This window comes from Salvelinus alpinus, chromosome 16 (assembly GCF_045679555.1).
Source record: "Salvelinus alpinus chromosome 16, SLU_Salpinus.1, whole genome shotgun sequence".
Lineage (NCBI taxonomy): Eukaryota > Metazoa > Chordata > Actinopteri > Salmoniformes > Salmonidae > Salvelinus > Salvelinus alpinus.
In genome coordinates this window covers 22,925,156-22,951,820 of record NC_092101.1, presented here as the reverse complement: position 1 = coordinate 22,951,820, position 26,665 = coordinate 22,925,156, and the positions used below count along the sequence as shown (strand labels likewise).

The 26,665-nt window shown below is 45.0% G+C and overlaps 1 protein-coding gene across 5 annotated transcripts in view; it reads left to right on the top strand.

Moving 5' to 3' along the window:
- The window catches only part of LOC139541152 (cytosolic carboxypeptidase 6-like), a 422,006-nt gene that overhangs the window by 175,095 nt on the left and 220,246 nt on the right, over window positions 1-26,665 (top strand). For all 5 annotated transcript variants that reach the window (XM_071345454.1, XM_071345450.1, XM_071345449.1 and 2 more), the window contains exon 5: window positions 19,110-19,326. In XM_071345454.1, coding sequence (XP_071201555.1) covers window positions 19,110-19,326 — 217 coding nt within the window. The remainder of the gene's footprint in view (window positions 1-19,109; window positions 19,327-26,665) is intronic.

The following is a 26,665-nucleotide window of genomic DNA, read 5'->3' as shown; positions in this document are numbered from 1 at the left end:
ATCTCACATAATTCAAAGAGTAATCCAGACATTCAATAAGTCCACTCTGCACGCTATCAATATTGTCTATCCCAAACAGACAGCCATGGAGATCAATCCAAGAAAGAATGGCTTTCTAATACATGTCTTACAATCATTATGAATCATATCACAGATGTGACTGATAGGTGTGTTTAGAGGGAGGAACCATCAGAGGCTAAATACGATGACTTTGTTTGGAGAAATGGGAACCAGATTCCATCTTCTATCTCACATGGATGTAGGGGTTATGTGTTCTTTCTGAACATGTTGTTTGAACTGGTGGGGCTTCTAGACCTCTGTGTAATCAACTAGTTCTACTTTCTTCTGTGAACTAGTGAGGTTCCTCTAACTGGTTGTGCTTTTGCGCTTAGCAATATGCTAAAGCTGGTAGTTGTTTTGTTCAGGATTATAATTACCCGAAGAGAAGCAAAGTTTTTATCTTGTAGTGGATTTTTGTAGTGGTTGTTTGTTAAAGAGTGAAAGTAGTGCAGGATTGAGAGTGACATGTTTTAGTCACTTTGGCAAAGAAAACATTGGCCACAAGAATAGGTTCAGTAGCAGACTTGTATAACCACAGTATCTTTATACTCACATAAAATTCACACAGTAGATTCCTGCTGTGTAAAATAGAAATTCCCAGTAAAATGGAGGAAACGGGTGAAGACTAGAGGATATATTTTCTCACAAAATCTCTTTAGCAACTTTTCCTGAGAGTTAGTCTTGCCATAAATCCATTGAAGCAGTTGGTGTTTGTATCTAAGCTAGACCTATATCTTATCTTTTTTTATTGCTATTCCTTCATCATCCTGTTTTTAGAACAGGTGATTTCACACTCCCTGTAGCCCTCTTAAGTCTCATTATCATTCTGTGTCCCTCTCTTGCCTCTTTTAGACTCCACTCCATCAAGGCTGCTGCGTACTACAGAATCACTGGCTTCAGATCAGGGAGGAATAAATCCTCTGGTTAACATTGCCAGCACTGGTTTTTGTTTGGTTACATAAATCATCAGATGTGCACCTAGAGATATATTGCAAAGGTCACTTCAAATGTGAAATCAAATGGAGTTGAGCCTAAAGGAGGGGAGGCTTCTTCTGGCTGTAGAAGGCAGGTCCAGGGCCAGTGGCAGCTAATGGGGAGCTGGGGAGTCCGAGCTGTAGCACGCCATCTTCTGCAAAGCTATACAACTAGGGAGAAGAGGCCAGTGTGATCTGCTGGGAGCAGAACACAAGTACACTCCACTTTTACTGGTCCAGTCCAGGTAGTAATTCCCTATAGGGATGAGAGTCAAACCTACATTTGTCAGAGTCAGAGGTTGTTGTGTTTGTCCTGTGGTACCAGTGGAGAGGCCAGTAGTCTCTCTAGGGCCTGAGGGACTGTGTGTGTGTCTCTGTAGAGGCTAGATTCTGCGGACCCAGAGCACGTCTTCCTTCACCGGCACCAGCGGTGCCTGGGGTTGTTAACAGACACCCAGTGGCACTCCATGATTCAACAGCACGGTTTCAAGGCTGAGGAAAGAAATATCCAGATTTTCCTATTTCATTGCGTGTCAGTATGAAGAAGAAGGGCGACAGGTGTAATGCATAAAACGGCCCGCGGCTCCATCAGCCCTCTGACAGCTTTATGGGGAGAGGTGTTTCAATCACACAGCAGCGTCGGCGTGCATCAATCTCCACACCACTGCACAGCACAGGGCATGGGGGGAGTAGAGAGAGAGAGGAAGGAAGAGTCCTGACAAACACAGTAGGAAGATTACTAATAGACCAGCAGGACTCCAGGGAACCCGCACTAGTACAACAAGTTTGAAGACTGAAACGCACATATATTTGGACCATCTACCTTAGTTAGGTAGTAGGTACTTTGGCTGGAGCCGAACACTGTAAGCAGAGTGAACAGCAGCAGTAAGGTAGCTATCTCTCCAAGATACCAGCTGTAATGAATATGGGTGAGGACTGCCTAAATGACATTTGTGTTTGGATGCATTTGTGTGTGTGTGTGTGTGTGTGTGTGTGTGTGTGTGTGTGTGTGTGTGTGTGTGTGTGTGTGTGTGTGTGTGTGTGTGTGTGTGTGTGTGTGTGTGTGTGTGTGTGTGTGTGTGTGTGTGTGTGTGTGTGTGTGTTGTGGGAGGTTAAATGAAAGTCACTGAGCACATGTGAAACGTCATAAGCAGACAATGAAAAATGACTGTGGCGAAACTCCTGCAATTTCACAGTGGGAGTACAAGCAGGGGAATGTTGGCCGATAATCACTGGGCTGGTGCTAGTGGACTGCTAATTCGTCCTGTCCTGGTCTCATCTGGGCCTGTTGTCCATTCTTCCAGCTCAGGTGCAGGCTATTGCCTCTCTCTGTGTAATTCTGAGTGGGGTTGACTGGGGAACCTGCTGTACTGGCCGATTGCTCTCAGCTTTCTCTGAACGTAAGCCTAGTGATTTCACCGAGGGGGCATATCGTAAGGCAGATGTGAGTGAGTGTGATTTGCTATGATTTGGCCATACGCGGCCCGCCACACACTATCTCTGCCTGGTCTGCTCCGATTGGTGTTAACCCTTTATGCCCCAAAGGACACTGCAACTATAACAAACGTTGATTAAAGGAGTAATCTAATCCTTGGAAATATCATCTTGATATTATTTCATTTTGCTCCAATGCTTTTTTAATGAGCCGTCTTTTTGATGCATTTGTATTTAGTGAAAACCCCTCGAGCCTTGACCTCTGTGTTGTTTTTATTAACCACGGGCCGGCCCATTACAGTTTAGCAGTGTGTTAAAGAGATTTCTGCCGTGTTACAGTGTGGGCAGGAGGGATGCCATCATGGCAACAGCAATCTGCAGTCCAGCTTGCTGCTAGCTCACTAAATCCCACTCCACCTCCAACAGAAAAATAAATAAGTTATAGTTTCATTAATCCTCTCCCACCTTCAAAATAATAACCCTGTTGCTTCATGGAACATTGATGTGGTTCTTCCATTATTCATAGTGGAGGTCCTGTTCTTTTGTTCAGGAGAGGAAATGAAAGATGGGTGACAAGGAGTAAAACTGTCGGGAGGAGGAGAACGTGCATGTGTTGAGGACGGCGATGCCTTCCAGAACGCTGCTAGGCATCACTCTTTAGCTCCACTCTGGCCAACTGCTTATTTCCTGCTGTGGGATATTTGAGTCAGTGCAGGGCGACGGCATGACAGTCTGCTGTGAAAGGGATGGATCTTTGTCTACATTTCACAGCACCAAGGTGTAAAATGCCATTTGTCTTTTCATTATATGAGACTGTTGTTGAACCATGTCGGAGAAAATTGTGGGTATGCACTCAACAGAAGAGTGAAAATTGGCATCATCCATAATGGGACTATTGCCTAGGGTTTTTGTTGTGCTTTTTGCATTGTGTCCTCATTTACATATTACTTTGAATGTGTTTGACATCGCTGATTTAGTAGGCGTAATCATGCTATTGCTATGGTCTAATTTGAATATTTAGTAATGGGTTGCATAGAGGAAAAGGTCATTGTGTTTCTTTCTTCCCAAAGCCCTGTTTCTTAATTAAGACAAATCTTGAAAGCGTTACATATTGATTCTGCTTCTCTCAAGGCCGCACTTTGAACTATGGTTAGTAATGGGGGAGATAATGGTTGTTTGTATGCAGAAGGTTTGGTGATAGTTTATTGGGGCCAGCAAATGATTTCCAGCAGCAGCTCCCATCATCTCCATGGTGTGTGATGGTGAGAGATGAAAGGAGGATGAGAAAGAGGAGTGGTTGGTGGGAGTCTGACAGGACTGAGATGGGAGTCGTCGCATGTTTTATTATGATGAGGTGAAATGTTCTAATGCTGTTAGATGACATGGAATGCAAACCATCAATCAGACACCATGCCAAGGGGTTCCTGTGTTATGAGTGGATGTATATTTGTGTTTATGAGACACTCGATAGAAGGAGGGAAAGCCATCTGCCTACCTGCTGAGTACTACTGTACATGGGTCACGGAAAGTACTGCTAGGCCAACATACAGTTCAAGCATACACTCACTCACTCACTCACTCACTCACTCACTCACTCACTCACTCACTCACTCACTCACTCACTCACTCACTCACTCACTCACTCACTCACTCACTCACTCACTCACACACACACACACACACACACACACACACACACACACACACACACACACACACACACACACACACACACACACACACACACACACACACACACTCAAATCAAATGTATTTATAAAGCCCTTCTTACATCAACTGATATCTCAAAGTGCTGTACAGAAACCCAGCCTAAAACCCCAAACAGCAAGCAATGCAGGTGTAGAAGCACGGTGACTAGGAAAAACTCCCTAGAAAGGCCAGAACTTAGGAAGAAACCTAGAGAGGAACCAGGCTATGAGGGGTGGCCAGTCTTCTTCTGGCTGTGCCGGGTGGAGATTATAACAAAACATGGCCACACACACACCGTGTTGTATTGCTATCCTTGTGGGGACCAAATAATTCCTTCCAAAATCGTATTTTCCCTAACCCCTAACCCTTAATTTAACCATAACTCTAAACTTAACCCAAAGCCTAACCCTAACCCTAAAACTATACCTAAACCTAAACGTAACCCCTAACCCTAACCTTAATTCTAACCCCAACCATAATTGTAACCCTAAACCTAAACCTAAAATAGCATTTTTCCTTGTGGGGATCGGCAAAATGTAAAAATCAAATCAAATCAAATTGTATTGGTCACATACACATGGTTAGCAGATGTTAGTAGTTACTTCCGGCGCCGAAAAGAGATGGCTGCCTCGCTTCGTGTTCCTTGGAAAATATGCAGTATTTTGTTTTTTTACGTGTTATTTCTTACATCGGTACCCCGGGTAATCTTAGGTTTCATTACATACAGTCGGGAGGAACTACTGAATATACGATTAACGTCAACTCATCATCGTTCCTACCAGGAATATGACTTTCCCGAAACGGATCCAGTGTTTTGCCTTCCACACAATACAATGGATCTGATCCCAGCCGGCGACCCTGTGCGACGCCGAAAAAGGGGAAAACGTGGCGGTCTCGTGGTCAGGCTTCGGAGACGGGCACATCGCGCTCCACTCCCTAGCATACTACTCGCCAATGTCCAGTCTCTTGACAATAAGGTTGATGAAATCCGAGCACGGGTAGCATTCCAGAGAGACATCAGGGATTGCAACGTGCTCTGCTTCACGGAAACATGGCTAACTCAAGGGACGCTAACGGAGTCGGTGCAGCCAGCTGGTTTCTTCATGCATCGCGCCGACAGAAACAAACATCTTTCCGGTAAGAAGAGGGGCGGGGGGGTATGCCTTATGATTAACGAGAAGTGGTGTGATCATCATAACAACACACAAGAACTCAAGTCGTTCTGTTCACCTGATCTAGAACTCCTCACAATCAAATGTCGACCGCATTATCTACCAAGGGAATTCTCGTCAATCATAATCACAGCCGTATACATTCCCCCCCAAGCAGACACATCGATGGCCCTGAACGAACTTTATCTGACTCTTTGTAAACTGGAAACCACACACCCTGAGTCTGCATTCATCGTAGCTGGGGATTTTAACAAGGCTAATCTAAAAACAAAACTCCCTAAATTCTATCAGCATATCGATTGTGCTACCAGGGCTGGAAAAACACTAGACCATTGTTATACTAATTTCCGCGACGCTTATAAGGCCCTCCCCCGCCCCCCTTTCGGAAAAGCTGACCACGACTCCATTTTGTTGATTCCAGCCTACAAACAAAAACTCAAACAACAAGCTCCCGCGCTCAGGTCTGTTCAACGCTGGTCCGACCAATCTGAATCCACGCTTCAAGACTGCTTCGATCACGCGGATTGGAATATGTTCCGCATCGCGTCCAACAACAATATTGACGAATATGCTGATTCGGTGAGCGAGTTCATTAGGAAGTGCATTGACGATGTCGTACCCACAGCAACGATAAAAACATTCCCAAACCAGAAACCGTGGATTGACGGCAGCATTCGCGTGAAACTGAAAGCGCGAACCACTGCTTTTAACCAGGGCAAGGTGACCGGAAGCATGACCGAATACAAACAGTGTAGCTATTCTCTCCGCAAGGCAATCAAACAGGCTAAGTCTCAGTACAGAGACAAAATCGAGTCGAAATTCAACAGCTCAGACACAAGAGGTATGTGGCAGGGTCTACAGTCAATCACGGATTACAAAAAGAAAACCAGCCCCGTCGAGGACCAGGATGTCTTGCTCCCAGACAGGCTAAACAACTTTTTTGCCCGCTTTGAGGACAATACAGTGCCACTGACACGGCCCCCTACCAAAACCTGCGGGCTCTCCTTCACTGCAGCCGAGGTGAGTAAAACATTTAAACGTGTTAACCCTCGCAAGGCTGCAGGCCCAGACGGCATTCCCAGCCGCGTCCTCAGAGCATGCGCAGACCAGCTGGCTGGTGTGTTTACGGACATATTCAATCAATCCTTATCCCAGTCTGCTGTTCCCACATGCTTCAAGAGGGCCACCATTGTTCCTGTTCCCAAGAAAGCTAAGGTAACTGAGCTAAACGACTACCGCCCCGTAGCACTCACTTCCGTCATCATGAAGTGCTTTGAGAGACTAGTCAAGGACCATATCACCTCCACCCTACCGGACACCCTAGACCCACTCCAATTTGCTTACCGACCCAATAGGTCCACAGACGACGCAATCGCAACCACACTGCACACTGCCCTAACCCATCTGGACAAGAGGAATACCCATGTGAGAATGCTGTTCATCGATTACAGCTCAGCATTTAACACCATAGTACCCTCCAAACTCGTCATCAAGCTCGAGACCCTGGGTCTCGACCCCGCCCTGTGCAACTGGGTCCTGGACTTCCTGACGGGCCGCCCCCAGGTGGTGAGGGTAGGTAACAACATCTCCACCCCGCTGATCCTCAACACTGGGGCCCCACAAGGGTGCGTTCTGAGCCCTCTCCTGTACTCCCTGTTCACCCACGACTGCGTGGCCATGCACGCCTCCAACTCAATCATCAAGTTTGCGGATGACACTACAGTGGTAGGCTTGATCACCAACAACGACGAGACGGCCTACAGGGAGGAGGTGAGGGCCCTCGGAGTGTGGTGTCAGGAAAATAACCTCATACTCAACGTCAACAAAACAAAGGAGATGATTGTGGACTTCAGGAAACAGCAGAGGGAGCACCCCCCTATCCACATCGACGGGTCAGTAGTGGAGAAGGTGGAAAGTTTTAAGTTCCTCGGTGTACACATCACGGACAAACTGAACTGGTCCACCCACACAGACAGCGTTGTGAAGAAGGCGCAGCAGCGCCTCTTCAACCTCAGGAGGCTGAAGAAATTCGGCTTGTCACCAAAAGCACTCACAAACTTCTACAGATGCACAATCGAGAGCATCCTGTCGGGCTGTATCACCGCCTGGTACGGCAACTGCTCCGCCCACAACCGTAAGGCTCTCCAGAGGGTAGTGAGGTCTGCAGAACGCATCACCAGGGGCAAACTACCTGCCCTCCAGGACACCTACACCACCCGATGTCACAGGAAGGCCATAAAGATCATCAAGGACAACAACCACCCAAGCCACTGCCTGTTCACCCCGCTATCATCCAGAAGGCGAGGTCAGTACAGGTGCATCAAAGCAGGGACCGAGAGACTGAAAAACAGCTTCTATCTCAAGGCCATCAGACTGTTAAACAGCCACCACTAACATTTAGCGGCCGCTGCCAACATACTGACTCAACTCCAGCCACTTTAAAAATGGGAATTGATGGAAATTATGTAAAAATGTACCACTAGCCACTTTAAGCAATGCCACTTAATACAATGTTTACATACCCTACATTACCCATCTCATATGTATATATACTGTACTCTATATCATCTACTGCATCTTGCCATCTTTATGCAATACATGTACCACTAGCCACTTTAAACTATGCCACTTTATGTTTACATACCCTACAGTACTCATCTCATATGTATATACCGTACTCTATACCATCTACTGCATCTGCCATGCCGTTCTGTACCACCACTCATTCATATATCTTTATGTACATATTCTTTATCCCTTTACACTTGTGTGTGTGTGTAAGGTAGTAGTGTGGAATTGTTAGGTTAGATTACTGTTGGTTATTACTGCATTGTCGGAACTAGAAGCACAAGCATTTCGCTACACTCGCATTAACATCTGCTAACCATGTGTATGTGACTAATAAAATTTGATTTGATTTGATTTGATTTAATGTGAGTATAGCGAAATGCTTGTGCTTCTAGTTCCGACAGTGCAGCAATATCTAACACGTAATCTAATAATTCCACAACAACTACCTAATACACACAAATCTAAGTAAAGGAAAGGAATAAGAATATATAGATATAAATATATGAATGAGCAATGGCAGAGCGGCATAGGCACGATGCAATAGGTGTTATAAATACATTATATACATATGAGATGAGTAATGCAAGATATGTAAACATTATTAATGTGGCATTATTTAAGTGACTAGTGTTCCATTTATTAATGTGGCCAGTGATTTCAAGTCTGTATGTAGGCAGCAGCCTCTCAGTGTTAGTGGTGGCTGTTTAACAGTCTGATGGCCTTGAGATAGAAGCTGTTTTTCAGTCTCTCGGTCCCAGCTTTGAGGCACCTGTACTGACCTCGCCTTCTGGATGATAGCGGGGTGAACAGGCAGTGGCTCGGGTGGTTGTTGTTCTTGATGATCTTTTTGGCCTTCCTGTGACATCGGGTGCTGTAGGTGTCCAGGAGGGCAGGTAGTTTGCCCCCGGTGATGCGTTGCGCAGACCGCACCACCTCTGGAGAGCCTTGCGGTTGTGGGCGGTGCAGTTGCCGTACCAGGCGGTGATACAGCCCGACAGGATGCTGTCAATTGTGCATCTGTAAAAGTTTGTGAGGGTTTTAGTCACCACTTGTCCGAATTTTCCTTGTTTTACTATCCTTGTGAGGACTTCTGGTACCCTAAGGATAGTAAAACAAAAACACACACACACACACACACACACACACACAGACACACACACACACACAGCAAGAGGGGAAATCTAATTGTATTTGGATATGAAAATGCACGGATATGTGTAAATGACATTCCCGGGGCTCCAGCACATTGAATGATTTACCTTTGTGGCGTAATGGAGCAATTTCTTTCTTTCTCTCTTTTTTCCGCTTTTCAATCTGCAGTAAAAATTCTCGCTTAGCTCTGCGACAAGTCATCTGTCACTCTGCGCATGGCGGATGAGACTCTGGTGACAAAGTGGCCCCAAGACTTGCTATTCTATCTCCCATGAGGGATATTAAAGAGCAGCAAGCATCAATTAAATACTACAGTGCTGCTTAGTGCAAAGCAATGCTGGATAGTCATGTAGTTGATCAGTTGGTGACCTGGGACAGTGTGGATGGTTAGCTTTTACTCTCAGGTATATGTTAGTGAGTTGTTTTATGGGGGTGATGATGGAAGTCAGATGTGATGGACGAGGTTATGGAACATCAGTGTAAGATTCTAGTTGTATGTTTTCTTTGTTTGTTTTTCTGTTACATTAGGCATACAGAGGTTTGTATTTTGTTGACCCGACTATAGAAATGTTGTTTGAGAGCATTGAGGCTTTAAGGGCAAGGCTTCGGCAGCCAGAATCTCTCCAAAGTGACCTGTAATTCCCAGTGTCCAAGGTAATCACTGTAATGGCCTGTCAACACAGCCAGAGTAAGCAAGCAAACAATGTGCATTACTCACCCACTGTCAACTCATCCCTGCTTGGTTTCTGACCAGAAATCGTGTGTGTGTATGTGTTTCCATGTAACTGTGTGTGTGGACGTGTGTGAAAGAAAGAGAGAGAAAATCCCCCACAATAAGTCAAAAAGCCCCTTCTCTTCAGAGAGCAGAGTTGATCCCCTTCTTGCCCAATGTCATGGCTGTCACATCCCCTCTGTGCTGAGTGTGTGTGAGGGAGGGAGAGAGAGAAAGAGAGGGCGGGGCGGGCTGTGGTCCAGGGGTCAGGCCCTGTTTTCACACTGCTGTCCTGTGGCCGAGCAGGGCTGTCACTCACACCCACACCAACACAGCACATCAGAGAGGCTGAGAGCTGGGATGGTCTCCCCGGCTTACCTGTGAAATACAGTATTTCGTGCCTCTCCACTCATCACAATCTGCTCCTCATCTACACCACACTTGTTGGAGTCCATTCTGTTTTGTCTCACTCCCTCTATTGATGAGCTCTCCGTGTCATGTCATCCATCCCTATTCCATTATACACCTACAGTATACTCCTACCATCTCTTAGAGAGGCTACGGTCTAGCTGGCCTTATTTCATCCCACAAGGTTGCCTTTTGTTATTCTGACTGCGCTACAATTCGCCGAGTTCAATCAAAGACTGAGATTGCCAGCCCAGCTGTGATAAAAGTACATTCGGCTCTAAATTAAATTCAACATAACTGGGAAATGAAGCAAATGCGAATAAACAAAAGCGGATGCTCGGGTGATTTGACTGTGAATGATGGCGGTGGAGTGTGAAGGGTAATGTATTGTTTCTTCCTCTACCGTAATTGAGCTGTGCCTCTCAGAGGCTCTGATGTGACATGTGGTGCCCCGGGACAGGGCACAGAGACAGTAAGAGGATAGTAGTGCTGTGCTAAGCCTGTGATTCGCTAGCTGACTCCAGTCAACCTCAATAAGTGCGGTGCCCGCTCCTGCTCTCGCTCCCCCAGCCCCAATACCAGCCTGTGGCGTGGAAGTTAATTGGCAGCATCTGCTGTCTGGGAGCCCGAGCGCCCAGTTACCCCCCTGGCACCTGGAGCCACCAGTCTGCCTGCAGGCAGCGAGCGGAGAGAGCCCAAACACCACAGCTGCCACCGGTGCCAGGGGGATGTGGTCAGACAGGCTGGCCGGCTGTGCCAGGCAGGGACACCCTCAGGGGACAGATGGTTTACAGATCTGGGTGGTAGTGGGGAGAGAGAGGGAGAGAGAAAGGAGAGAGAGATAGAGACTCACCTGCCATGCCCTAACAGGCACAACACTGATTTCCATTTAGAGAAGGCGAAGAGCCTGCTGGATTTGGTTGTTGTGTAAAATTGCCTTCTTTTTAAACAACAAAGTGGAAAATGTAGCATTTTTGTAGTAGAATCACAATAATTATTTTAATGCCGGTTGTGGTCAAATTATACTTTAAGCTTTTGTTGAGGCAGTATCCTAAATCCAAAGTGCTGATTCTATCCAATATGATGTTATTGTTTTGAATCTCATAAGGATTGTAGCTATCCTTTGTCCTAATGTCCTTGTGTATGTGTGAGGTCATTCTCCTAACCAGTGAAATTACTGATTCATGCTCTTCATTTCTTGTGTACACTATGACATCACTAAGTGTATGACATTATTCTGATGACCTCATTGTGACCTCATGGTTTGTCGTGTTGCCATCAGGAGAGTGGATGATCTCATCAGCTTAACCTCTATCTGATGAGTCATACCGACACAGACTCAGTAACATGGTTATGATACGGCTGAGATCATTGTTGTCATACTCTATTTAATGAGTATGTGGATGTGCATTTTTGAGATTTACGTTATGGCTGAGAGAAAGCAACAAAGAGGTTTTACACAGAGAGCTGAGATGGGAATACTTTCATCATTGGAATTTCACTTTCAGAAATTAGTTTTTTTTTGCAGAAAACATGTCTCCTTTGATGAACACATTTCCAACACAACTTATATATATTTCAGGAACTTGCAGGTGAATTCACTGTATATGGTTTACTCTACAGGAATCATTACACATTTCACGTTAGACTCCTGTTCTATCCCATAATGAATGTTTATGTAAATACTTGGGGTAAGTTCACAGACAACAAAGGAGTGAGAGGGGAGGTTGTCTGTCTGGGAAGATAATGCTATCTGAGAGCAGGCAAATTGAATCTGGAGATGCATCTGCATTAGCCCTCAAAAAGCCCTGTCACTCCGCCATCTCTACTCCATCTCAACAGCATCTCTCCAGCACACTGCCCTAGGCTACATTAAGCTACATGTCTGCCTTCCTGTAATTAACAGAGAGTTATTGTTCGCCTTCTATGGAGAATGAATGCGGTACAGTTGTCAGGAGCAGATTGCTCTACAGTATGTCTCGGATCTAAGCAATGCGTGTGTGTTTTTGTTGTTGTTTTTTGCGTTGGTTGTATGTGTGTGTGAGTGTGTCTGGGTGCAGTGTTGTTTGCCAGCCAGTCTGGCGCCAGGCTGTCTCCCTGGGTCCACTCCACCCAGTGAGCTGATGCAGACAGTAGACACATCCCCATCTCCCCTGGTAGAGGAGAGAGAGAGGTCTCCTAACCACTCCACCTGCTCTCTCTCTCTCTCTCTCTCTCTCTCTCTCTCTCTCTCTCTCTCTCTCTCTCTCTCTCTCTCTCTCTCTCTCTCTCTCTCTCTCTCTCTCTCTCTCTCTCAATTCTTTATCTCATAGTTGTATTTGTTTACAACATGCTTTCAGACACCTTTAACTGATTTATCAGTGTGTCTAATAGAATGTGTGATTTCTCTGTTGTTTTGCGGCTGGGCAAGGCCAGCAGTTTTTGTTGTTGTTTACAGAAGTGAGTGCATCTCAAACAGCTTTTCTATTATGAGTCATTATGACATTCGCTTTACTCCATGTTTAGCATATTCACATTAGCTGTAGTCCTAGTATGATGGGTGTGATGGGTGTGTTGGTGTCAGCTGTCAGCCAGACCACTCTGTGGCGTTGTGGCTCCCCTGGGACCTGGCTGAGACTGAACACTAATGTGGGGTGGGGTCTAATGCTGCATGGTGTAGGTGCATGAGGAGCTGGTGTTTGTTCCTGTTATCATAACCCCTCATACACTTTTACACATTTATCAACACACACCCACACACCAGGGTAAAACACTGACATCATGGTTGTGGCGTGTTAGTGCCCCCCTCCCAGACTAATGCCACCTGCCCTCATGCCCCAGAGGGGGGTGGCGGCGCCATGCTGGCGATGGCAGGGTGATCATCTGCTTTCAGCACAGTGGGACCTGTAGCTGCACCAGCATGGAGCCATGGGCGGGCCTGGGGGAGGGGAGGGTGCAAGGCGTAGTCAACCCTCTGCCCTGTCTGGCACATAGTCCACTGTTAATCACATTTATTAACCTCATTGAGAAAAATCTAAAATATCCACACCAAGTTTGTATTCAAACTTTCAGATTGGTTCACAGGTTTTGGAAGATGTTTAGTGCTATGGTATTGACCACAGCACTTTAGAGAGATCTAAAGACAGGTGAGTGGACCTGGAACTGTCTGTAGCAGGGATGGGAAGGTCATGCCACAACTGAACACCACCGAGAGGTGTGGCCATCTGCTGGTCAATCAGGGTGCTGGCACAGCTACACTCCTCTCCAGGATGATTCTGAGCACTGAGCACGGTACAAGGTTGCCTGATCAGACAGGACAGGATTCTCAAGACCTCATTTAAGACATGTTTGCCCTGGTTTTGACTCTGAATGCGATCGCAAGCCTCTGGCCCTACATCACATCGACATCCACATAACACCCGTGGAGATGTCTGTCTGTTGAACCTGCTGTGCATGAGTGATATGTGTATGAATGAGATCCACTGTTTACACACGGATGTGAGTGGAATATTTCCGCACTACAGAGTAATGGCCTGATCCTGGATAATGTGGCCCACTCACCAGAAGAGGGGTTGTAGAAGGACTATCCTCCATCACAAGGCTCTATGCTTCACCACTGACCCTACTGTATGAACCCACTTTACAGTGCTGCCTGCCTGGCTCCCTCCATACCACCACTACCCAGCCAACCCAAACTGGAAAAAATCTTCCACTGCGTTTCAAAGACCTGTCAGCAGTACCGTAATTTATCACCCCTGAGCCCACTGAGTAATTCTAATGGCATGTATTTTGATTACTTATTTTGATATATTTAATGACGCCATAAAAGGAACCCTGAAGTTGAGTCGATGCCTCTAGCTGAATACTTAAGTACCCAGTGTGTGTGTTCTGAGTGATTCGGTCGAGAGAATTTGCGACGCTCTTAAAACATTAATAAAAGTTAGCTGGGGAGTGGTGTCTTGTTTGTGTGATAAACAGAAGAAGCATCATGGTGATGCGCAGCGACCTTACATGTTTCGTATGTGACCTGATACCTATATAATCCACTTGCTTCTTACTCCTCTCTGCAACAATAGCTCTCATTTTTATCCATTATCCACTTTCATCCATTACCTCCTCTAATCTAATACTCTGAAAATCCACTCTCTGTCAGTCTATGATTTCACATTTAATCACCAGTCCAAATAGAGATAAATATATATATTATTTTATAGATGTAAGAAACTGCTATTAGTGAATTTCACCTTAGTGTCTTGGACCTGGCTCAAGTTCCTCATAGTTTCCATTTCTGCATGCAAGCAGATTGGAATATACAACCCCAGTGCATTACTCTGGGGCTTTGAGTTTATGATTTCAGGTCTAATGACCCAATGATTTAAGGTCTGGGAGGCTGTGTGTGTGTGTTGCTGTTCACCAGGCACTTAGCTCTAACATGGCTATGTTCTCATAGCATTTATGAGTGGAGGTTCCCCCGCATGCTCCTGCAATAGAACAAAGTACGGAGCCAAGGCATTTTTTGCACTTACACATAGTATTTGGTGCTTTTAGGTGGGACTTGTTTAACTCTGGTAGAATACTGTATCTGCTGCTGCATAATATTCAATCATGTAAAGCTCTATGAATTTGATCTGATATTGATTGTTGGCCTGTTTGTTCATCTAATTCACCCAAGGGTTTGTAATTTATTGAAGTCTCTAAAGAAAATTATATTTTAAACGCCAATATCAGACAGCATAACGTTGGGGAGACAAATAAACAAATTTACCTAGAGTGAATAGAACAATCAAATCATGAGGGTTGAATGGTGAGAAGTGAACACTTCTGACATGGACGTCACATCTCACGTGCGATGCCTTTTTTCACTTCTGTCTTTCCCCAAAATGCTGTGGAAAAAGGGACAAGACAGCAAATTAAATCTCTTAACGGTTTTGATGTTAACACCTTAGAAAATCTTCCAGCAGCTTGTTTAAACCACTCAGCTTCAGAGGGTCCCTGTTCAGGCTCAGATGTCTCTGTAAACTGCTTATTGTCTCCACAGAAAGTGGGCTTTGAGATGCCTTTCCAAAGGAAAGCCCGGAGCCTACTAACAACCCATGACTACTGTACATTGTTTTAAACCCACACACTGATTTGATGCTTTCCAGGACATTCAGTGACTTGCAGTGGCAATCACTATACACTATACTCCAGTATACCATCAGTGATCACATATGGCCAACAGAATGACAAAGCAAGAGAGGTTGCTTAGTAACAGTGCCATTGGATACCGTCTTTATGTCTGATCTGCATCCTAAAAAGATGGATAGATACATCACACATGTGAGTAGGAGGCATACTTGACTGTTTTCAGATCATTCTAAAGCTATTTTCTGCTTGGATTAGTATGCAAAACAAGGAGGCTGTGCCATGTTTCAACAAAAGTGAAATTGTTCAACATCTGGCAGCGTAGGTAGAGAGATTGGCTCTTCAAATGCGTCTGGTAGTATATTATGGTGGTATAGTATCATTGTGAAAAATATCCAAATGTAAACATTTTTATTTTAGGAACAGAGCTTCCATTTGTCACAAATTGAGATGGTGTAGAACTGTGGCACTTGTGGGACATATTTTAAACCATTCCCAACATTGAGCGCTTGACAGGCTCAGCTTTGAGAGGGAGCAGAGAGAAAAGCGAGAAGCGTGACTGCAGTGACCTCTATGCTTGATTGATTTGAGAATGTAGACAAGATGGCCCTAGTATGAAAGCTACCGATTTTATCCCTCATCTCTGAGACTTCTGAAGGAAACAGATCAACATCAAAATCAAAGCCCCTCTTGTATCTGCTAACAGTTGAGAAGTTGAAAAGCAGAGGGAAGGAGAGTGACACCTCAGTAAAGGGTTGCTTTTAGCTGCCAGTGCTCTGCTCTCTTTGGTGTTGACCCGGATTCTGCTGGAGAAGTCGTGTTATCACATAAGACATTTCAAGCAGAGTTTTGTTTTTCTTATCTTCATTTATGCCTGCTCTTGTATAGAAGTTGTGTTAACACGTCTCACAGCCCTCGTTCAGTTGATGACCTTGAGCTTTAGGATGGAACTTTCTGTGGTGTAGAATATGTTTGTGACGTGTGTGTGTGAGCGTGTGTTTGCTGTGGCACTGAATTGTGAAACCACGTTTGTGCACATTATCATCGGAGGCGGCTTTTTTGTTGTTGCCACATGCAGTGATAAATCTGTTTGGGAATGGGGGCACTGTACCACATCCTGAAGTACGAGAGGCATGGGGCAGCATTATTTAGATAAAACGAATTGCCAGCAGCCGTTCAGGAGCAGACACTGCAGAGATATAAACCAGGGTGACAGCAACCTCTGCATCGCTGCTCTCCAGAGGAAGACACAAAGCTATTTTCTTTGGCCCATAACAGTAAAGCAGTCCTGCGATGGCCAGCAGTAAATTCCTGTTGTGTAATTACAATCAATATCGAAGACTCGCTCAGTAGCCAACAAGGTCAAATGGTACAGAGGAGAGCTGCACGGCTGGATAATGCCAAACAGATAGATGAATAAATAACTGGATAAAGTGTCATCTTATTTCATTCTTCCGGGTTGGGGTGTGACAGGGTAATGCGGCCCCCTGTTTTCAGCCTGCAAGGTCTCCTGGGTGTGCAGGGAACAGCAGAAGGTCCTGCACTCAGCCCTGGACAAGCAATGGAGGAAGCAAAACACCTGGGACCTCCTGACACAAACTATCATTGTGCTGTGTTTGTGTGGGCGTTCATGTGTGCGTGCGTGTGTTTGTGTGGGCGTTCATGTGTGCGTGCGTGTGTTTGTGTGGGCGTTCATGTGTGCGTGCGTGTGTTTGTGTGGGCGTTCATGTGTGCGTGCGTGTGTTTGTGTGGGCGTTCATGTGTGCGTGCGTGTGTTTGTGTGGGCGTTCATGTGTGCGTGCGTGTGTTTGTGCATCTTTGTGTAATTCACATGAACAGGACAAACACTTCACCAACACACATTTTTCATCCCACATTCCACCAATATGTTTGATTAGGAATAAAATCATTTGATTTAAATTAAAGGTAATATACTTAATTTAAATTAAAGGTCATTGCATGAGCCATGAGCCCAAAATATCACACTGAGTATACTTGATTACACAAGCAGATTAAAGTTAGTGAAAATGTAGAAATTCTTCAAAGAAAAGTTTTTAATTATTGCTTCCTTCTCCCATTCCTTCTCCTCTTCATGGCGCTTGTTGAGCACATGTATACATACGAATGTGTGGTGTGTCTTTGGGCCCGTGCCCAGTAGTATTGTCGACTAGCTCGTCAGCCACCTAATGCCCTGTAGGATGCAGTGCAGTGATGTGGGAGAGGCACCCGCCCAGGCAGCCAGCCTTGGGGCTCTGCAGACACTGGATAAGAGCCTTCTCTGGAGGGGGGCGGGCCAGCACTGCTTTACTGCCCCCTCTCCTCTCACTCCCCTCTCTCTACCTCTCTCCCCTCTTTCTCTCTCCTTCCCTTCAGCCAGGCATGAGGCAGGGCGGGGTGGCTGCATTAGTATTCTGCTGAGACAGGCACACTTGCACAGAGATAGGAACACTTTCTCCTCTACCAGGGGAATAATCAGCTTGGCCTTTTCCCCCTTTCCTCACTTTGCCTTATACAACTCGGCTAATTTGGTTTGATTTTAATTCTGTGTTTCACTTTGTAGCGGCAGCAGCATTTTCTTTGAGTGTTTGTTTGTATATACGTGTGTGTGTGTGTGTGTGTGTGTGTGTGTGTGTGTGTGTGTGTGTGTGTGTGTGTGTGTGTGTGTGTGTGTGTGTGTGTGTGTGTGTGTGTGTGTGTGTGTGTGTGTGTGTGTGTGTGTGTGTGTGTGTGTGTGCGTGTGTGCGTGTGTGTGTGCGTGTGTGTGCGCACGTCAGCATAAAAACCAACAGCCTATTTCCCATCTGCCCATCCCTAGTTGAGAGGCGATAGAGTATGGGGCTTATTGAGAGGGGGGTCAGTGAGTCCCAGGTTCATTTGAGACAGGCTGCCTGCTGCCCTCTGCTTATCAGATAGGCCGCTCAGGACAGCAGGCTGCTATCAGATACAGATAGCATCTCAATCTGATCCTGGTCCTACAGGAGAGACGCCAGCAGCCTGCTATCACAGCCTCTGATCTGCCTCCTCTTTCTCATCCTCTCCTTATCTTCTGTCTCCCTCCTCCTCACTCACTCTCTCTCTCCCTCCCCCTTCCATCATCCTCTCTGTGGCCTCAGCTCAATGCCTGTCCGTTATTGCTTTTTCCCCTCTCAGAAGATTCACTCTCTTCTACTCCTCTTTGCCAACATTTGTTGTGGATCGTTATTCACCCCCCCCTCCCACCTTTTCTCTCACATATCCTTTTTGTCAGCTTTTTTATTTGCATGTGCACAGGCTTTATATGCAGTTATCAGCTGCGTAGACACTCATTCAGCTGGGATGTACCATCAGTTGTTAGCCTGTATGAAACATCCATAGTCTACCATTGTCCTTCTTTATTTACTGCTTAATACAGTTAGTTTGGGATGCAACTCAGATGATGCCCAGTGAACAGGAGAGATGCAGAGGCAGCCAGGGGAATAGAGAGAGCAGAGCAGAGCAGTAAACTGAGAGGCTGTAGGGGATGCAGTAGTGTCACATTTCTGATTGATCGCTACTTAAGGCCCCTGGATCACTCTCCTTGTAGCCCTTGGCATTACCACAACAGACCGGATGACAGCGAGACTAGAAACTTTCCCTACTGGTCCATGCTCTCACATTGATACCATTGACCTTATAGACAAAATGCTGCAAGCAGTTGTCCCATTATAATCGGTTATCAACCTGATAGAGTCTGGTGAAAGGTTCTGAGGGAATTATCTAATATGTATACAGTATGTATTGTATATGAGAGATGAATTTTCTCTAAATCCTTGAAATGTTCCCCTGTCCTTGCAGGCAAAGACTCCCGACTAAGAATGTGTACTACTACCGCTGCCCTGACCATCGGAGAAACTACGTGATGTCTTTTGCCTTCTGCTTTGACCGAGAGGATGATGTGTACCAGTTTGCCTACTGCTACCCCTACACCTACACCAGACTGCAGCACTACCTGGACAGCTTGGAGCGCAGGAACCTGGACTACCTGCAGAGGGAGCAGCTGGGGCTCAGTGTGGTGAGTGTGTGTGTGTGTGTGTGTGTGTGTGTGTGTGTGTGTGTGTGTGTGTGTGTGTGTGTGTGTGTGTGTGTGTGTGTGTGTGTGTGTGTGTGTGTGTGTGTGTGTGTGTGTGTGTGTGTGTGTGTGTGTGTGTGTGTGTGTGTGTGTGTGTGTGTGTGTGTGTGTGTGTGTGTGTGTGTGTGTGTGTGTGTGTGTGTGTGTGTGCGTGCGCATGCGTGTGTGTGTCCTCTCTCCCTCATCAAACAGTTTTCAACAGACTACCAAAGAGCCCACAGCCCAGGTCTATCCACCAGTCTTCCACTTCACATTTTCATGTTATCAATATGACTGTTCAACTCTGTGTGATTGTAGCCAGAGAGAGGACAGGAGGGGTCCTTGACTGTGCTACTGTAGGTGGTGTGGTGTGGAGGCTGGTGGAGCCACACAGAGTGTCTCCTCTCTGTGTTGTGTCTGTGCAGCGCTGCATGCTGGTTGCCCTCTGAGGGAGAACACTGCTGCCTGTAATCAGGAGAGCTCTCTCTTTTCACAGGAACAGGCACAGGATCATTCACACTGCCTGCAGTACTGTCTGCTCTTATCAAATAATAGTAGGAGAAAAACTCATTAGAAATGCTTATTATTATTATTTTTGTGTTATTATATATATTTTTACATTTGTCAAGGAGAGCTAGCTGGAAGGGGCAATGATGAAAGTGCATTTATTAATAAGGAATGTGGCGGAAATTTAAAAAGGAGTCACATTTTCATGAAATATGGTTTGAAAGGGCAGATGATGTTGGTGAAGAATAATTTCAGAAAGTGATATCTCAACTAATAGGAGCCCAGAATTGGTAACAAAGACAAGAACAGGTATCGGCATATTCTTTCAATAGTTCCCATCATATAATTAGAATTCTAGAATTCTATGAGTTTTTCTATGCTTCCCACTGTCCTATGACATGTCCAAGTACAAAATGAGGGCTCCAAAGTGTGCACCATTAGTTCTACTTTTTAGCCTCACCAGCACTTTGTGATAAATACAAGAAGTTCAGACATAAAACTGAGTAAGTTGGCACTCAGACTAAGGATTAGTTTAGTATGCATAGTCATAGAGGCGTTTTATGGCCTTATTTGTCTTTTAATGTCCTGCGGTCCTGGATCTCTGACAGCCCGGCCCAGCACTCTCATTACGACCTGCAATGAGAGAGGGATGAGGGGACCTTTCCGTCTGCTGCAGTAAAGAGCCCAAGTCCCTCCAGTGGCTTCACACACCCACATGATACATGTTAGCTGGAAGAGCTTACCATATACAGTACCAGTCAAAAGTTTGGACACATCTACTCATTCCAGGGTTTTTCTTTATTTTTACTATTTTCTACATTCTAGAATAATAGTGAAGACATCAAAACTATGAAATAACACATATGGAATCATGTAGTAACCAAAGAAGTGTTAAACAAATCAAATATATTTTATATTTGAACCACCCTTTTCCTTGATGACAGCTTTGCAAACTCTTGGCACTCAACCAGCAACATGAGGTAGTCACCTGAAATGCATTTCAATTAACAGGTGTGCCTTGTTGAAAGTTAATTTGTGGAATTTCTTTCCTTAATGGGTTTGAGCCAATCAGTTGTGTTGTGACAAGGTAGGGGTGGTATACAAAAGATGGCCTTATTTGATAAAGACCAAGTCCATACTACAGTATGGCAAGAACAGCTCAAATAAGCAAAGAGAAACGACAGTCCATCATTACTTTAATTCTTATGGCTGCAATCCCGTTAACGTTATTGATATGACAACAGCCAGTGAAAGCGCAGGGCGCCAAATTCAAACAACAGAAATCTCATAATTAAAATTCCTCAAGCATACAAGTATTTCACACCATTTTAAAGATACACTTCTTGTTAATCCCACCACAGTGTTCGATTTCAAAAAGGCTTTACAGCGAAAGCACCACAAGCGATTATGTTAGGTCACCGCAAAATCACAGAAAAACAATCACAGAAATAGAGATAAAATGAATCACTAACCTTTGATGATCTTCATCAGATGACACTCATAGGACTTCATGTTATCATGTTTTCTATACATATATGTTTTGTTCGATAACATTGGCGCCATGTTCAGAAATGCCTCCAAAATATCCGGAGAAATTGCAAAGAGCCACATCAAATAACAGAAATACTCATCATAAACTTAGATGAAAGATACATGTTTTACATATAATTAAAGATACACTTGTTCTTAATGCAACCGCTGTGTCAGATTTCAAAAAAGCTTTACGGCAAAAGCACAATATTCAATAATCTGAGAACAGCGTTCAGCCACAAAAGTTACCCGCCAAATTGTGGAATCAACAAAAGTCATAAATAGCATTATAAATCATCACTTACCTTTGCTGATCTTCGTCGGAATGCACTCCCAGGACTCCCACTTCCACAAGAAATGTTCATTTTGTTCAGTAATGTCCATCATTTATGTCCAAATAGCTATTTTTGTTAGCGTGTTTGGTAAACAAATCCAAAGTCAGGAAGCGCGTTCACTAAAAGCTGACGAAATGTCAAAAAGTTCCGTAACAGTCAGTAGAAACATTTCAAACGATGTATTGAATCAATCTTTAGGATGTTTTTAACATAAATCTTCAATAATGTTCCAACCGGAGAATTCCATTGTCTTCAGAAGTGCGATGGAACAGACCTCCCTCTCATGTTAATGCGCATGGTCAGAGCATGGTCAGCTCATGGTAGACCTTACTCATTCCCGTCTCCTTCGGCCCCACTTCACAGTAGAAGCATCAGACAAGGTTCTACAGACTGTTGACATCTAGTGGAAGCCGTAGGAAGTGCAAACTGACCCATATCCCACTGTGTATTCGATAGGCGATGAGTTGAAAACCTACAAACCTCAGATTTCCCACTTCCTGGTTGGATTTTTTTCTCAGGTTTTTGCCTGCCATATGAGTTCTGTTATACTCACAGACATCATTCAAACAGTTTTAGAAACTTAAGAGTGTTTTCTATCCAATACTAATAATAATATGCATATATTAGCAACTGGGACTGAGGAGCAGGCAGTTTACTCTGGGCACCTTTTCATCCAAGCTACTCAATACTGCCCCTGCAGCCATAAGAAGTTAAGACATAAAGGTCCGTCAATCTGGAAAATGTCAAGAACTTTGAAAGTTTCTTCAAGTGCAGTCGCAAAAACCATCAAGCGCTATGATGAAACTGGCTCTCATGAGGACCGCCACAGGAAAGGAAGACCCTGAGTTACCTCTGCTGCAGAGGATAAGTTCATTAGTCCAAATTTTTGGTTCCAACCACCGTGTCTTTGTGAGACGCCGAGTAGGTGAACGGATGATCTCCGCATGTGTGGTTCCCACCGTGAAGCGTGGAGGAGGAGGTGTGATAGTGTGGGGGTGCTTTGCTGGTGACACTGTCAGTGATTTATTTAGAATTCAATGCACACTTAACCAGCATGGCTACCACAGCATTCTGCAGCAATACGCCATCCCACCTGGTTTGCGCTTAGTGGGTCTATCATTTGTTTTTCGACAGGACAATGACCCAACACACCTCCAGACTGTGTAAGGGCTATTTGACCAAGAAGAAGAGTGATGGAGTGCTGCATTAGATGACCTGGCCTCCACAATCACCCGACCTCAACCCAATTGAGATGTTTTGGGATGAGTTGGACCGCAGAGTGAAGGAAAAGCAGCCAACAAGTGTTCAGCATATGTGGGCACTCCTTCAAGTCTGTTCAAGACACACACACACAGAAACCACATGTGCATATCTACACACACAATGAAAGAGTAATTTTTGTTCCATTGCCCTTTCAGATGCAGACTCCATGCAGTAATGGCACTGTGGCATTAAATAGCAAATGGACCTATAGTAAATCATCAGGGGGTAAAACAAAAGCCTCACCATTTAGTGTGGCGTTCACTGGTGAGCTTGACTGATTGCCTTAGCATGAACAATAGCATTTTCAATCAGCCTCTCACTCAGTTTAACTTGTGCATGAAGGCATACGACAGAAAGTGTGCTGTGCAATGCTCATTATTTCTGATCATTAGGTATGGCTTGCTCATAGGCTAGTCATAGCTCCAAATGGAACTTGTTGGAAAGCTTGATTTCAGAGATGTAGCTACACATTTGAGGTGTGATTATAAATCAGAGGGTGCTTGGATTGTTTCAGACCAGAATGAGCCTGAAAGTGCTTGTCAGAGCTGCAGGGCTAGAATTTGTCAGTGACACAGTTCCTCCACTTTTCTGCTACTCCGCATTAACTGACGCACAGCCTTTCATTGTTGGAGGGATTTGAAAGGAGGGTTATGTCAGTGTGTACATTGGCTGATGTCTCAGGGAATGTAAACAAGTGCCAAAGCAAGAAAAGATGAGGAGGAGACAAACTGGACTCAGAGTGACAGACTTAGAGACTGGAAGACAAGCAGAGGGAATCAGGCCTCAGGGCCAAGCAGCTGTAGCACACTAGGTCTACCTGCCTACCGATAAACAGCTGCAGTAATTATGATGCCTCATCTCCACCAAACACAAAGAGAGATCATAGCTCCACTGTAATAGGGGAGGACTACTATAATTGCACTTCTGGGATAATAACAAATGCTTGAACTGCATATTGCCTTTCAGCCTCCGTCTCTCTACCATGCCTTTATCGGTTTTTTCTCTCTCTCTCTTCTCCACTCCCTTTTTTCATGCAGTCTTTTTATATAGCGCCTAGATCTGCTTCAGGGACCAATAGTAAAACAGCTTTTTGATGTCATATGTGCTACTGTAGGTGAACACCAAAGCTTTGTAAGCATGCTAAGCAGTATGCGTTGTCATGTTTGTCACTCAATGTATGGAAATCTTTTTTGCCATCTGCTTTGCCCAGGTGTCAGTCAATGAGAGGTGGGGTGAGGTTTGAAAAACCTCTGTTCATCTGTGACAACTTAACAGGCAGTGCGGGCTTTTGTTTATAGCCAAAGGTTTCTTTCCTTCGGCTCTTTAAGACAGACGTTACAGATATACTGGATGTCTCTCTTGCTTCTTGTACCCTAACACATTCTTTGTGATGGTCTACAGTCCTGTGAAAGGTTTTATAGAGTTTCTGTTGGAAGGGTTAGGCACTGTATCCATTCCCCTGTTCTCTCTTTCTGAAGATTTCTCCTACAATCCATTCCTTGACTGTTGTGTGAGCTACTCTCCCCCCTGAGGGACAAGTCCATGAAGACAGAGTGGATGCTGCTTGGACCTTTCTCTGCTAACAAGAGTGTGCACTCCAGGCAGAAGTTTCCTTAAACTATTCCACCATTTCTCACATATTGACTGCTAAAAAGACGGCCAGGGCCCAGTATTGAAAGCACACCAAGTTTGTTTGCTACACAAGTTGACAAAGCGTTTTCTTATGGGCAGAGTCAGTCTAGGAGTTGCAGAGAAAGCAATTTTACCATTCCCTTCCTGTCATGATGGCCAACTGTGACACTATTTGTCACCTCTGACAAAGCAGCCCTTATCTGCAGCCATCTATGATTCATGTGCAAATAAGAGCTGCTCAGGATGATAAGTGAGGAGTCGATGACCATCCTTAAGTCTGCACCCCTCAGCTGCCATCAATGAGTTCCACAATACTTACTGTGTTTTATGAGGAAAAAATAATCACCCTAAAAGTATTTGCTCAAAACAGAGGATTTTATCATTTTTAAGTGTGCAGCTTAAATAAGGAAAACAAGTTCCTCAAATTTGACATAGGAACACAATAAACTGACATTTTTGCAACGGAGTTACACAATGCTTATTGTAATAACCACAAAACTCTTTGCTCCTCATTCTAAACCAGCTCTGAGCTTGTCTACAATAATAGGCCTTCTAAGTGCCCTGTGGATGTCACCTTCAAACATTCAGGGCTCACACAGACTGAGGATGTAAAGAGGCCCTTCCATCCCAATGCTCCAAGGAGGAAAGAGGCGTGTGGAAACGTCAGATGATGTGCTGGTCTGGGAAGGTGATTTTCTACGGTCCTAATGGCCACTGGGTCTCCTGCAGACAGGCTGTAGGGGACTGTGTCTTCGTGCCTGTTAGTGGGAATAAAGGATGAGAGGGGCCTTTGGCCCACGGAGTTGGCACTGCGGCTGTCTGCTGGGCTTATCGCTGTGTTTGTACACTGCGTGCCAAGATTTAATCAATAGCCACTCTACCTTCCGCTAGGAGAGAAGGTCAAACTGACTTGAGCGTTAGTAGCTGATGCTAGAGAAGAGAAGAGAGGGAGACTAGGCTTGTCTTTCCTACTGCATGGTGGATGGATGGCCATGCTGTGTGAAACCAGGCTGCTGGGTAATTGCACGAGGTCTTGCCATTTACTGGCTTAACAGCAGCCAAAGTGTCTCACACAACATCATGAAGCATTTTGCTCTCCCTTTGTGTCCACTCTTTCACATCCCCGTTCAAGGATGCTGTTGACAGCAGCCATGTCTGTTCTTCCATGAATGATTCTATGATGGCGGTCTAATTTGGAGAGCCCTCCAACAGCTGACTGGTATTGTTGGGCCACTATCAGACTGCCTGGGCAAGCCTTCATTATCATCTGTATGAGCTGAGAGCACAATATCACATACAGCGACCGTACTAAGTGGAAGTCGTTTGGAACATACAGAGGGAATTGATGATCTCTAGTTCTGACGTCTTGCTGTCACCCTGAATGCTGAGGAATGCTGTTTGTCTATATGTGAATACACTGCAGCGGCCTGGAATGTCATACACCAGACCTCGACTCAACCTTTCTGAAGGGTTGTGGGGTCATGCATGATCACTTTTGCTTGACCCTGGCTGCTCTGGTTGCTATGACAAGAAGCTGGCTTTTATTGGTCTTTGACCTCTATTCCAACATAGTTGGAAAGTGCTGATGTAGCTGGATGTGCATTTAGGGATATAAATGGGTCTGTTTCACCTGTTATATCTCAGCGAGGTTGGATCAATGGCTTGGCCTCTGACCCCAACAGTAGAGCAAGGAATTTATTCCACATGAAATTGAAGATAAAACGGTTTATCCGACCCCATGCTATTGAGCTGGCCTTTTATCTAGACCAATGAGATTCCTCTAGGTTGTTGTCCCAGTGCTTTATTGCATATCATGACCCCTACAGCAATGCCATCTCACCAGTGTTTAGTATAGTAATGACGAAAGAATGGAGTGGGCTGGATAAAAGGTAGGTATGGCTAGTGTGGTGGAGACAGTGGCCATTGTCATTAACATACATTATCTTAAGTGGAATTGGAGGCCATAGCCTATGTGTGGTAGAAAGATAATTCAGTAGAATGTTTGTCAGATGGTGGTGTATTTTCCAAGTTGACTT